Source organism: Alnus glutinosa, chromosome 2 (genome assembly GCF_958979055.1).
Source record: "Alnus glutinosa chromosome 2, dhAlnGlut1.1, whole genome shotgun sequence".
NCBI lineage: Eukaryota > Viridiplantae > Streptophyta > Magnoliopsida > Fagales > Betulaceae > Alnus > Alnus glutinosa.
This window is the reverse complement of record NC_084887.1, coordinates 12725050-12739160: the sequence shown is the minus strand read 5'-3', so window position 1 is coordinate 12739160 and position 14111 is coordinate 12725050. Positions and strand designations below refer to the sequence as shown.

The following is a 14111-nucleotide window of genomic DNA, read 5'->3' as shown; positions in this document are numbered from 1 at the left end:
CCCACACACTCTCACTAGAGTAACACCAACTCAATGGGCGAAATACACAATAAAACGAAGGGGTGGTGGGTCTTTATAGGGAGAAATCGTAGAAGATAAGGATTTGCCACTTGTTGAACGTTCGAGACTTGGGTATCAAAAATTCGTGTACTGTTGTGATCCATCATACATACCAAAGGCATGGGATGTACCTTCTGACACATAGTACACCACGTAATCCAATGTTCGCAGTAGGAAAAACGATTGTTCGCAGTGGGAAAATCGATTATTTGGGGTTCTTAGCAAATGTTTGATCAACACAAAAAGTCAAAAGTCTAATTCCCAATTTTGACCTTACTTAATCTTAGGGAAAAATACACTTTACCTCTCTAAAGTATCCACCCATTTACATTTTAGAGTCCTATGTTCAAAAATCAGCGATAGACCCCCCAATATATTCAACGTCGGCAAATTGTACCTTCTGTCCATGTTGTCCGTCTTTTTGGACGGATTTGAAGTCACGTGCAACACACGTGACTTTTTAAGGCTGTATTGAGACCATTTTGTCCCTCCTTCATTTAGTCACAGTGCTGAGATAAATTTTGTCTATCTTCTTTTGCTGATATAAATTTCCTCTGCTTCACCGGCATAGTTCACCAGCAACTTGGACCTGTTCATTCCCTACCTTAATGATTACATTGACCGATTTATATCAAAGCAAGAAATCCCAGCAAATAAATAATCTGGTTCTGAATCTTGTTCACTTTTTAAGAGCCTTACAATAGTACTAAGACTCCAAAAAGAAAAAAAAAAAAAAGAAAAAAAAAAAAAGAAAAAAAAAAAAAGAAAAAAGTTCAATTCCTATACTTTCTCTGAAACCAAACAAAGGATAACATATTAGTTGTTTAAATTATCTAAATCCATTACAGAAAACAAGTTTGTCTTTTTGGATATGCAGCAAGGAAAGCCATGGGTGCTGAGACTTCTTGTAATATCTTGCCTTTCTCTAGCAGCAAAGATGAAGAACATGCCCTTCTCGCTTTCCAATTTCCTGGTAATATCTCGTTCTTTCTTTAGTTTTTAATTTTTCAATTTCATGGATTACAACTGTAGTTAATCATAGGAACTTACATTAATCAATCCTTCAACTATGAAACAGAGAAACGAAGGTCATATCTTTGACGCACAAGCAATAAGTAAAATGGAGCTTCTCATTCTCAATGCTTTGGATTGTATGAGATCAATGACACCTTTCCCATTTTTGGACATCTTTCTATCTTTATTTGAACTCAAAGATCCACCATTTATCCAAGCCCTCAAATGTCGAGCTTCAAAGATAATCTTTCATGCTCATAATGGTACAACTTCTTATACAATCATGTTCATGTACTCTGTTTCTTTAATGTTTTTGGTTAATAATAGCTCAATATCTGATTTTCATTCATGATTTCATGACAGAAGTCAAGCTTTTAAAGTACAAACCATCGATAATTGCGGCATCGATGCTTCTATCTGCCTCTTATCAGCTACTCCCATTGCAATTTCCTTCTTTCAAAGCTTCGATTTTGTCTTATAAATACATGAAGAAAGTAAGTAACAATTTGTTATATAATCTTTTTGTTCTTTTGCAGTTTTGCTTAGCACTAAGGTTGTGGGTTGCAAGAGAACTTGATGAAGTGCTTCAACGTGTTGTGAGAAATGGTGGTGATGGTGGTGGAGGAGGGGTATTAGTCAATGTTAGATGCAGAATCAAACACAAGGACCCCATTGAGCATACTAGACCGTCGTTTCACCAAATGGAGGATGGGCAAAATGGTCTTGATGCATCCTTAAAAGGTATTTGGATCCTCTCTAGTTCAAATGAACTAAAGAGGATTGAGTTAGTGTTTTGTAAGGGTATAATTGTCTTTTCAAATGTAAAAAGATAATTATACTCCTGAAAAACACTAACTGGATCTCCTCCAATTCATTTGAACCAAAGATAATCATTTTTCCCTTAAAAGGTCACGTGCGACTTTGTTTCCGTCCAAAGAGACATACAACATGGACAGAAAGTACGATTTACCAACGTTGGATAGATTGGGGGGTTTATCGCTAATTTTTGAACATTGGATGCCAAAATGCAAATAGGTGAATACTTCAGGGGGATAAAAATTTACTTGCCCCTTAATCTTATTAATAATCTGAGGCATTATAGAGTGTCACAAGTGTCAGTTCATAGGGTCATGCTGTAAATGTGTGTTAGTTTAGGAGTGCGAAAGGAAATTACTCCAAAAATGTAACGCCCCGCTTTTACAAAAAGCGTAAGTGAAAAATTTTCAATTTCCATGTGACATTACTAACTTATCAGAGTTATAAATTAGCAGTGAAATATAATTTTTCTTTAACTATGACACATCAGAGCTGATTGAATAACCTAATTATAAAAATAATAATCTTTTGTTCTGATATAATAATTACATTCCAAAATAATACAATATATGTCACATGCGGCACTTAATAAATACATAACTACTGTTTTCTCCAAATAATGATTATATGCTAAAAGTCTCATCCTTAAGCTGCTTCCTTTATTCCTGCAAAAACTCACATGTGATTGTGGTTAACACCACAATCTCATGCTGTGGTCGAGTGAGTCAACGGTCATCAACCACAGTGATACACTGATTTATTTAACCATATACAATGCAATAAAATGATGACAGTTATATCCACATACATTTAATCACATTCATTTATCTACTTTAACTCTTTATTTACTTAAGTCATGTACTTGCATTCATTCTTGCTAAAGCCTTGTGCTCCTTAAACTGTAAAGCTTGTTGGTTCTTAAGGCCTTGTGCCACGACTGTGAGCTTTGTGCTCGCCAGTCCACCACGGGGCCTTGTGCTCCCACTGTGGGCTTTGTGCCCGCGAGCTTATTATCATTATTTCTTCAACCTTTGATTTATCCATCGGTCTTATCAATGTATTGATGCCTAAACTTTCGGTTTACCCGTTGGTTTAGTCAATTGCTTGACGCCTTGGTACGTAAACCCCAGTTTATTTGTTGGTCTCCTCAATCACTGACGCCTTGGTACCTAAACCTCCGGTCTTTTTATTAACCCATTCATAGCTCATAACTTTATCACAGTATAATCATGTAAACAACATCATATGCATAATTCCAACCAAAACATGATAAACATATCAAATACCAGACCATATGCATACAATTAAATAAAACAACAATCACAAGTCATTAAAGACTAAACCACACGTATCATCCTCAATGAATAAGAAATACTCACAGTAATTCTTCTGGCTTTAGGAAAGCGTTCACAGATATAATCACTGCAATATATATATATATATAACACAAGCAAATAGTGAATCAGTATAATTCACTAAAAATGCATTTTAATCCTATCTTCATTTTTGACTTTTAAACCTTAATATAATTTCCTAATTATCTCCACATTTACAATTTATCAAATTATATTTTATTACTAATCTTTTTATGCAGAATTTATTACGGCATTTATTAAGATTCTTAAGCATAATATTTCTTTTTCTATTTTTAATCTTTAATCAATATAATGTCATTTGGACATTAAAACGGCATATAAAATTGATTAATTATAATGCTACATATCTCATGCGAGCATTATAATAGCATTTATAAATAATAACCAAAATAACAATTTTATTTAAAATGGCATTATAAAAGTTTTAACATTAAAAATCATATATATTTATTTTTATACCAAATAAACATAATAACTTACTAAATATAAATAATGAACTTTATATTTCAAAACAAATGAATAAAATAATAACCTTATTTTATTCTTATAAAATTCAGGCAGAATAATAGCATTAATATCAATAATGTCTAAAATACTTTAAAATATTTGGCCAGCGTAACGACGCTTTTGTACAATAATATAACGACGTATTTTTATATTTCAATGCTCCACTTGAAATACCCTATTTAAAACACATCTTAAAAATGTTAGATACTTAAAATAATAAAAACTATAAAATCACCAAAATATTAAAATAACACTTTATTTAAAACTAAATATCATTTTCCTTCTTTTTTTATTCTTTTTCTTTTCTTCCTTTTCTTTTATTTCTTCTTCTTCTTCCTCTTGATTCATCTTCTTCTTCACTGTAGGTAACCAAGAGAGAGATAGAGAAATAAAGAAGGAGAAAAGAATAGCTTGAGAGAAAGAAGCTTATAGTAAGCATCCTCGAAATTTCTTCTTCTTCTTTGTTGGACTGACCCAAGAGAGAGAGAGACTAAATTTAAGAGAGATTGGGAGAGAAATTGAGAGAAATGAGATGTGATGAAAGGAAAGGATTGAGTTCCTTATATAGTGAAATGGACGACCAAAATTGCTCCAAAACGATCGTATCCAACGGCTGGGAAGAAAATTTGGGGAGATTTGGTATTAAAAACTGGATTTTTGAAAATTCGGTGCAAGAATTTGTTTTTTGCAGAAGTCGATCGATCGACTTTTTTGGTGGATCGATTGACACACTATTCACCCTTGATCAATCGATTATTTGTGTCGATCGATTGACATGAATAGTAAGTGGATCGATTGATAGCTTTGGTGGATCGATCGACATGCTGTTCATTCGAATTTTCTTTTATTTAAATCTCTTTAATAAATTATTATCTTTCTAATAAACATTTAATCTTATAAACATTTATACTTAAAATTGATGAATAAAAAGATTGATGAATATTTATCTAATAAATATTCATATTTATTCAATTTATATTATTAGATCTTAAATCTTATTTTAAGATATTTTACTCAATATCTTAAAATACGAGATATTACAAAAAAAAATTTCCTAAAAATTAATAGGGTGATTAAAAGATTAAAAATTTAGATAGGAAAAGTCCAGGTACCCTTTTAAACTACCACACAATATCCTCAAAAAAAAAAAAAAAATAATAAAATTAATGTCTCCCAAAGCAAGGAAAAAAAAAAAAGAAAAAGACTAAAATGACCATACAAATTTTTCAATAAGACAAAAATACCATTCTAAATTTGAAAAAAAGGAATTTTTATTTTTTATTTTTATAAAAAAATGAATTCTATTAATTTTAAAAATTTGGTGAATTGGGAGGTAGATTTTTTATTTATTTCTCTTTCTCACTTTGTCTAGGGCTCGATTAGCTCTTCCAATTCCAAAATGGACGAGATGGCTGCCTACTACCCAGCACCCCACTACCCCTACTACCAACCGCCGCCGCCAGCTCCTCCGCCTCAGCTCGGCGTGCCTCCGCCACATCATCCTACGGAGGCGGCGCCACCGCTACACCACCACCACCTGCCTCAGCCATACCTACCACACCCGCAGCCCCCGTTCGGTTCCTACGCGCCTCCTCTGGTCTTTCAGGGTCTGCAAGACGAAGTCCGAACCCTATTTGTCGCCGGCCTCCCTGAGGACGTGAAGGCCCGCGAAATCTACAATATGTTCCGGGAGTTCCCGGGTTACGAGTCTTCCCATCTTCGGACCCCAACCCAAACGTCTCAGGTATTTCATTTTGCTTCACATCGTTCTTGTTCTGTGTGCACTAATTGATTTTATTTTTGGGTTAGAGTTCGTTTTGCTAATTAAATTTACCATAAATTTGCTTATTGGGCAGGTGGGTTGTGTGAATTTTTGTTAATTTTAAATGGGTAGTCTGAGTTTAGGGTATTGCATGAATGAAGCTATGTGGTGTCAAGCTTGGTATGTGCATTTTTTGGGCTTATTTGCTAAGGAAGTGAGTGAAGTTGTAGGTTTTGGGGCTTGTTTGCTTAGCAGGTCTAGATGGTATGCAGGCGTCAAATTAGAGTTAGGATGACTTTGTAAGAGAGCTGATAATGTAGCTGAGTTTTATGGAAGTGGAGTGGAGGGAGCTTTCAACAAGTTTTGAACTTTTGATTACTGTTACTCATGAAAAAGAAAAGGAAAAGGGTTGAAGTTTTGTTAGATATTACAGTTCTGACTCTATTTACTGCAATTTAGGACGACTATGAAGATGATGTTCTCTAATTATAGTGTTGAATGAATAATGATCATGAGAAACTTATACTTTTGTTGTTACAAGCTACTGTAATCAGCTCTCTAGCTCTCTCTCTTCTTTCTGCCTTAGCGGTGGTGCGCGAGAGCGTGTTAAGCTAGGGGCTTCCTTCGTTCCGCCTGCCGATCACTCGGGTAAGGTGTGGGGTCAGAGTTTCGTGCTTCAGATAGTTAGTTCAAGTAGGGGAGTCAGCCGGTGGGTCTTCCGTCTCGGTGGTTTTCTTCTCTAGCAATAATGCAAATCTTTCCTGGGTTGGTCTTTTGAGTTTGGGTGTGCCTAGAGATGGAAAGTAGATTTCTAGTGGAGTCGAAATCCTTTACTTTCTTGGTCTTGGAGGGGGCGTCGGTGTTGCGGGTGGAGGGAAAGAGACAAGGTTTCTATGATGCCGTCGTCCTGAGCATCCAGTGCTCCGCTTGGCTTGCGTCGATGAGCTCTCTTGGGTCTCCCTGGAGATCAAGAGTTCATTAAGTCTTTCAGGGAAGGTTTGAAGGTTTTGATTGCCCGTAGAGGGGGTAACAAAAATGGCCGGTTCTTAGAGTTGGCAGCTTATGGGTTGGGCAGTCGGAGAGGGATCATTTTGATCCCTGAAGGTCGGGGAGGATGGGGCTGGCACAAGTTTTTCGACGAGTTGAGAAAGGCTTCGGACTTTCTCTTTGCTTCGGTGGGTTAGGCAAGGTGGGAAGGAGGAAGGGGATAGGTTGGGTTTTACCTGTAAAAGGATGGGGCCTTCGTTTGCGACAGTGATGAGGTCGGCTCCGGATCCTGCTGCGAAGATGATGCCCATCGTGGGTGGTTGTCACCCCAGGTTGAGGGCTCCATTGGCTGTGTGCTCTTGATCTCCTTCTGATGATAAGGATTGCAAACAATGAGGCTCCGAGATCGGTGGTGGACTGCTTTGTGTTTGAGATGAGGTAGGTTCCTCCATTTGATCTGTTGGACATGTGTAAATATCTCTGTGTCCGTTGGGTAAGCAGCAAATTGAAGCTAGTTTCTCTGCACGAGGTGAGGCATGTTCAGCTAGGTCACGTTTGAATTTGAACTTACGCACATGGAGCAAAATGTTTGTTAGCTTCAATTTAGCTATGGGTCAGGCTGTTGGGAAGCTCTTGGGTTGGTTTGCTGGGTTTGGTCTGGGCCTCAAGTGCAAAGGCTTTCATCTGGGTCGGTTCTTGCCGAGACTTAAACCCAAAGTCATGCAACAGACAGAAGCTTTTGAGGGTGTGGGTCCGATGGTTGTCCATGAGAGATTTCTTCGGTCAGAGATGTTGGCGGCAGACTCCGGGATGGGTCAGGGTTGGTCAACTTCCGGGGGCGGGTCGAACCATCTACTTCTTGATCCAGCGGCCTCTTCTTTTTTCCACCATTGCTGGCTCCAATCGCCTCTGGTGACCTTGGTTGTTCGGCCTGCTCCGGCAAGGTCAATTGCGGGTTTTGGTGTTTCCGTTTCTCTTGCCCCTCTGCCATGCAGCTCAGTTGGTGTTGGTGCTGGATTGACTCAACCTATCTTTGTTCCTCCTCTCGCAGGGGCGGCTGAGTTGGGTGAGAAGATTCGTTCTTCTCTCCCCGTGTTGCATATTTCTAAGCCTTTTCAGAGATACTTCCGGAAGGCTAGGGAACTCAGGGAAGGTCATTCAGTGCAGTGGAATGAGGTGTTATTAGCAGATTCCTTGGTAGCTTCGAAGACACCTGTCTATATTACGAATTAGGAAACAGTTGTAGCGTCTCCTACGAAGATTTATGCGGGTTCTGTGAAGAAGGGCTTCCTTCGGGAGGGGTTTCTCAACCCTCACCCAGCTGTGATAGCCCCTACTGCTCATTCTTTGCTTGTAGAGTTGGGCTTGCATCTGCCTCGGGAGGTCAAGGTTGTTGGGGTGGTAGGGCTACGTTCCCCCCCGAGTTGTCACATCATTCCTTCATCTGTAGAGGGCAATGGCTTTTCTCAATCTCAGGAATGGCTTGTCGGGTTTGATTCTACTGGGGAGATAGTTTTTTGGGAAAAGGATGACGAGTTTTGGGATGGGATGCCCTTTGGATTGGGCAATGGATGGTGTTCATGGCGAGGAGTCTTTGGCAATCCTGGATGCCATGGAAGAAGAATTTCATCGGGACAAGATGATAGCGCCAAAGGACCAAAGGCAAGAGGGAGCTTTTGAATTTGAAAAGCTCCATTAATTATGGCGATGTTAGCGCTCCCTCTAGGCATTGGAAATGGAAGGCTCACATGACATAGGGTTGTGTGCCTATGTTGATCTTGAGGTTTTAGGGTTTTCAGGTGTTGGGGTTTTATTCCTTGTGGGTTTAGATGGGTTTTTTTTTGTGGGTTGTTGGTTCATTTCAGGTTTTAGGGTTTAGGTCTTTGTGGGTTTTGTTGGGTTCTTTTTTGTGGGCTGGCTTTGGGTGTTCCTGTGTATACTCCTTGTGTATTTAGGGGCGTCTTACGCTTCTTTTTAGTAAAACTTTTCTTATTTATATAAAAAAAAAAGGCTACCTTTGTGTTTGGAGGAGGGGAATTGCGGGGGAATGGAAAGGGAAGGGAATGGTGGATTGTTTGGAAGACTTAAAGAATAGAGGGGGGTTTGTTCCATTCCATTCCCACCTTTGTGTTTTTTGGTGGAACGCCTCTTTCGTGGGTAAGTTACATGATGCAGGAGCAGCTAATTAAGAAAAAAAAAAGGGGGCTGTGGGTTACTGGTCACAGTACTGTATTTAGACTTTTTTCATGCTAACTACGGTGAGTGCTCCAGCAGTCTTTCATTTTAGGGTTTTTATGTGTTTTTTCAGTCCTTTCATTTAGTTTATTTTGGATGATAGATTTTTTTTTTCTTTTTTATTTTAAATTAGGGTTTCTGCATTATAAAAGCATACTTAAGGTTCAGATTATTTTTTGGATTTGATAAGTTTTCAGAAAAGAAGTTATTTTCCTTCTTTTCCCTGGCTGTCTAGCCTGCAAGACCACCCTTTAGTGATTTGATCTCTAACTATCTTTATTGCAGTAAGTTTCTCCTATATCATTTCATCTTTGACCCTGAATAAGAACATAACTAAAAAGAAAGGCATATTATAGTAAATACTTAGTTGTTTCCTTTCTATTCATTCTCTTTATAGATTCCCAAGCACAGTGTAAGTTTCAAGCTCAATTGCTGAATGAACCAAGTTAGAGCAAGATCAGCTTAGGAATGGCTAAGATGCGAACCTGTTTAATAATAAGAAATTCAGAACATATGTTGGCATATTCTGCTACTGCCTATTGGTGATGTTTAGTTGTAGCTTTTCGATAAAATAATTTGTAGTTGTCATCCTCATAGACTATATTTTTCACTTTTATGTATTCATGATATAGCTTGTTCATAGTCTCTTAAAATCACGCATACGTGTTTCTTAAATTTATTTGGTCTCTTTATCTGCTTTGCTCTAATATTGTCTTGGGTTGGTGAACAGCCATTCGCATTTGCTGTATTCTCTGATCAGCAGTCTGCAATCGTGGCTTTGCATGCACTGAATGTAAGAATATCACACCATATATACTTCTCCATTTAGTACTTGGGAAATTGTATACAAAGTAACTTGTTCAATTATAGCACCGTTTGATTTCTTTGTAAGGTAGGATAATTTTCTCAATCGTATGTGATGGTCACAAATGCACGTCAAAAAGTTATGTACTGAAAAATTTATATTCCATTCAAGTTAAGAAACACTCGGAGCCCTACCTAGACGTTCGAATCATTAAGCAGGATAATAGAAAAGCTTCTATAACCCTAAATAGCTGGATGTGACTTTGACGAATTGAAATTTGGTGTGGTTTAATCAATCAGTAAGTGCACTGTTTTAATATGTAAATTTATTAATTATGGACGGCAAGCTAGTGATTTCATATTGATGTTGGCTGGTTTATTATTCTTGTTTTTCCTCTAATCTTGTAGATCTTGTTAAGTTTCTAGATTTTCGACCTAAATAGGTTGGTTGCCTCTCTTGTATACTTTTCATGTAGGTGAGCTTTTCTTTCTAATAAATTAGTATTCATAAAAATATTGACGTTGGCTGTGGTCATATTCATACCTGTTGTAACACAATAAAAGCGAGTAGGCAATGTCTTACTATAAACTTTGGATCAAGGCCAACTCTAAAGGCAAGTTTGCTGACTCAGGGCTTATAGTATGGAGATCTGGCCTATGGGGGCAACCTTCATATATGTTATGCCATATGTACTCTTATGTAGGCTGCTTGATCTATGTTTCAACTCATAGGAATCTGTAATTTCCTTTTGCTGTCTTGATTCTTGTTGATGATCTGCTATAGATTGAAAGATCAATTGAGCTTTTTCATCTTCTTTGTGCTTTTGATGAGTTTGTTACTGTAGGACATAGACATTGCTGTGGCGGGAAAGCATTATGGTGCTCTAGTGCTGTAGTGTGTTGGATACGATGACAAAAACTGACAGTTTTTTATTCTGAATCTTGCTTGCAGGGGATGGTGTTTGATCTTGAGAAGGGGTCAACCCTATATATTGATCTAGCAAAATCTAATTCTAGATCCAAGCGCACAAGAGCAGGTCTATTACTCATTTGATTTTTTTTTTCTCTTTAATTTCTCTTTATTTTTATTTCATAGTTTACCATTTTGATACTGAATTATGTGGATTTGTTGATTATTACAATCAGATGACGAAAGATTTGGCTCAGATAAAAAAGCTAGAGGATCTACGTTTTCAAGGGTCACTCCTGATTCTGGTAAGATTATTGACTACAATTGCTTAGAAATTCCTTTGCAAATTCTTCTCCCAGTTTTCTGGCATACTTTATGCCATACTCTCTCTCTCTCTCTCTCCCAGCACACAATCAAACTGCTTCTTCGTTAGCTGTGGTGCTATCTTCTTTTCTTTTCTTTTCTTTTTTTTTTTTTTTCTTTTTTGGCATATTACTTGTAGTACAAATTATTTACTTGATCACATGAAGGACACATACTTCTAAAAGCTCACATTGCACATGTTTTGCACGCTTGGGCACTAGCAGGTCTTGGCAGCATTCACATGCCTGGAATGGGTAATTCTGCTTACAACACGATTGGTTATCCATCTGCACAAAGGTCATCTGCACTGCTTAAGCACAACTTTATTATGTTGAAGTGATTACTCTAACTCAATAATAAGCATATCTTTAATTGGACATAATTTCTTCAAGCCAAAAGGTTGAGGGCTGAGTAAAATTGCTTGCTTAATGCCCTGTTCCCTGAAGTTGGAGTATATAGAATCTCCCTTTTCTCTTTCCTTTTTTTCCCTCAAGTTATCATTCATATTTATCTACTGAACCGATCTGATTATTTATTTATTTTTGTCATCCAGTCCTGGAAATTTTGATGGCAGAGCTATAAATGAGACAGCAGCTGCAAATTTGGTAAGGTTACTCTTCAACACGCTTCATATTTAGTTCTACTTCAGCTTTACAACTTGCATAGGCTCCTTTTACTTATGAAGACATAATAATAGCCGTTGTTTAATCTCTAATATTACTCTGTAAACTACCAATATCTTCCTTTCATTTTGAAAAACATCATTCACTTTATTTCTGGAATTTACTTTTGATCTTTTTCTTTCTTGAAATATTTACGTCTTCGGGATCTGAACAATATTGCTTTCAACTGAAACCTGCATTAACATGTATAGAGATGCAGCAAAGTGACCCTTCATGATGACAAATTCCATGGGTGATTATAGAAAGAAAATAAGAAAAATGTTCATGAAGCATGAAAAGGGATTTCTCACATTTATCCATGCTTCCATATTTTTTGTACATATGAGGCCTGAAATAAGCTTCTAGAAATTACTCCCATGTCCATCAAAAGTTAATCTTGAAGTTCAGTAGGCATCCTGACTACATGTTTTACAGGAGTTACGATGTAGTGTGATGCAGTTTTGCTATACAATGGATTCACTATGTTACTTTAAACAAGACTCATCTTTAGGGTCATTACATGTCTTATGTGACCCTCACCTCTGAATACCTGGTTTCATTTTAAATTCAATGGCATATGATATGCGCTTGAACTATTCTCTAACTGTTATGTTGTGATATTTCTTACAACAGAATAATCCTTCTGCGCCTAATGTTCCACAAAATGTTACCCCATGTCCAACACTTTTTGTGGCTAATTTGGGGCCAACTTGTACAGAGCAAGAGCTAATTCAAGTATTTTCAAGGTTAGTAGCTGATTATTTTGTCATGAATATTTTCTATTTTTAGAGTATGTAGAACTTGGGTGTAATTTCTGTTTTTTTGGTTTATTGTTTCCATCAGATGTCCAGGGTATCTAAAATTGAAGATGCAGAACACATATGGGGCTCCTGTTGCCTTTGTTGATTTTCAGGTACTTTTTTGCTGTCTTTTGTGGTTTTGATTATTATTTTGAAAGGAACTATAGCAGATTTTCTTCGATAAAGCTGGCCTGATAACTGGACATTCTTCTATTTTCTTTCAGTTTACATTATATATTTTCAGTAATGCACGCTAAGGAGATATGATTGAGACAAAAAGATGCAAAAATAACTCAACTTTTTTTTTTTATTAATTGAAAAAATTATTAAAAAAAGGGGAAGTTAGCTGTTGTGGATTCACTGTTGATGTATGTGGATTCTTTTTATTAAATGCAAGAAGACGATAACAAGCACTCTCTCTCACTATCTGATATATAATAGCCTCTTGGCATGTGTAATAAAAGCTCTCTTAAGATAGAAAGGTGAGGGAAATTATGGATGAGAAGAAAGAAAGAAGAGAAAACTAAGGAGAGAGAACGTTGAGATGAAAGAGGCATGTTAACCTTTTCAACATGTTTGGTCAATTGTTACTACCTTCGTCCAAATTTATAGTCTAGATTTTCATTTTTGGCTGTTACAAAATTGTTGTCCATGTTCAAAAGTCAAAATGCAAAAGCCATTCACTTTCCCATTATACCTCCTTCTATACAACTTTTTTAAATATCACTCATTGGATCTGTAGGACCCACATCTTCACCCTTGTGGGTCCTACAGCTTCAATGACTGGCTTTTAAGAAAGTTGTATGGGATAAAGACAAGAGAAGACCCTTTTATCACAAGTAATCACAAGCATTCAGATTTTTACTCTTTCCCACAATTTCATCAGATGGGCAATTTTGGAAAGTAATTAAGTGGAACATGAGATATTATTTGAATACTATTGTTGCCTTAATGTGTGTTTAGTCAAGCTGGACTATTACGTAATGAGCTAGTGTTTAGTCAAAATTGTTACGGGAAAGAGTTGTTGCAATTAGTGTTGCTTCTTTAATGATCAGCATTATTGTTGTTTGACTTGGTGTGAATTTTATTTTTGTTTTGAGTAATGCTATTTAGTTTTTGCAATCCTGACCCTTGCTTGTCTACCACATCTGAAGGATACCGCCTGTTCCACTGGAGCTTTGAATCATCTCCAAGGCACACTTCTGTACTCATCAGTAGCAGGCGAGGGCATGCGGTTACAGTATCCTTTGATAACAGAATCATTTTATTTCTTTGAAAAAAAAATCAGGCCAAAGGGTTTTCTTAACAAGAATTGCAGGTTTGCGAAATCACGGATGGGAATGCGGAAGAAGTCGAAGTAAACTACCCGATTACAAGGAGATACACATATGATGACCATTTGGTTGTGTTAATTGTCTTCACTGTATGCACATCTTGTTATAGCATTTTGAACCCGAATACGGGTTGTCTGAATCAGTGTAGCTGTTGATCAGATTTTTATTCTTCGTTCAATCCTTTATGCCTTTTGGGTAATGGATGGATAAAATGCATTCCAATGAAATCCTGCGTGATCCTACCTTTTTGTTCTGGCCTGTGGCAAACGATACCATAAGTTAGTGGAGCCTGGAGGATAGCAAAATATAAATGAAAGAAAATAAAAAGAACAGATATGCGTCTTTGTTTGCTTCCATAAAATAGTTCAGCTGCTGGATAAAAGTAATAATGGAGTTTTACGCTACGCAAGTGATAAGATGAAGAAGATTTACCAAGCATAACCTTTTCCTCGAATTGTTTCTTTGATTAGAAACCAGCTGT

General features: G+C 37.0%; 1 protein-coding gene and 1 pseudogene across 4 annotated transcripts; both read left to right on the top strand.

The window, feature by feature from the left end:
• The first annotated feature begins 221 nt into the window (after positions 1-221).
• On the top strand, positions 222-1812 carry LOC133860292 (putative cyclin-D6-1; annotated as a pseudogene).
• A 3316-nt stretch (positions 1813-5128) lies between these two features.
• LOC133859229 (RNA-binding protein L) lies at positions 5129-13857 on the top strand. Of its 4 annotated transcripts, none has more exons than XM_062294562.1 (10): positions 5129-5517; positions 9488-9550; positions 10514-10598; positions 10708-10776; positions 11059-11131; positions 11388-11439; positions 12130-12242; positions 12340-12409; positions 13451-13536; positions 13615-13857. In XM_062294562.1, exons 1-10 carry the CDS (start codon positions 5173-5175, stop codon positions 13655-13657), a joined length of 999 nt encoding a protein of 332 aa, XP_062150546.1. In that variant the 5' UTR covers positions 5129-5172; the 3' UTR covers positions 13658-13857. The 4 variants fall into 4 exon arrangements, with proteins under 4 accessions (XP_062150546.1, XP_062150544.1, XP_062150545.1 ...); XM_062294560.1 differs by having other exon boundaries at positions 11059-11170; XM_062294561.1 differs by having other exon boundaries at positions 11056-11131.
• The last annotated feature ends 254 nt before the right edge of the window (positions 13858-14111 follow it).

Excerpts from the sequence above, each read along its gene's own strand:
- LOC133859229 (XM_062294559.1), top strand. The coding sequence starts at position 5,173 with ATGGACGAGATGGCTGCCTACTACCCAGCACCCCACTACCCCTACTAC. Across the intron at positions 9,551-10,513 it reads TGGCTTTGCATGCACTGAAT|GGGATGGTGTTTGATCTTGA; the intron begins GTAAGAATATCA and ends TCTTGCTTGCAG. Across the intron at positions 13,537-13,614 it reads GGCGAGGGCATGCGGTTACA|GTTTGCGAAATCACGGATGG; the intron begins GTATCCTTTGAT and ends CAAGAATTGCAG.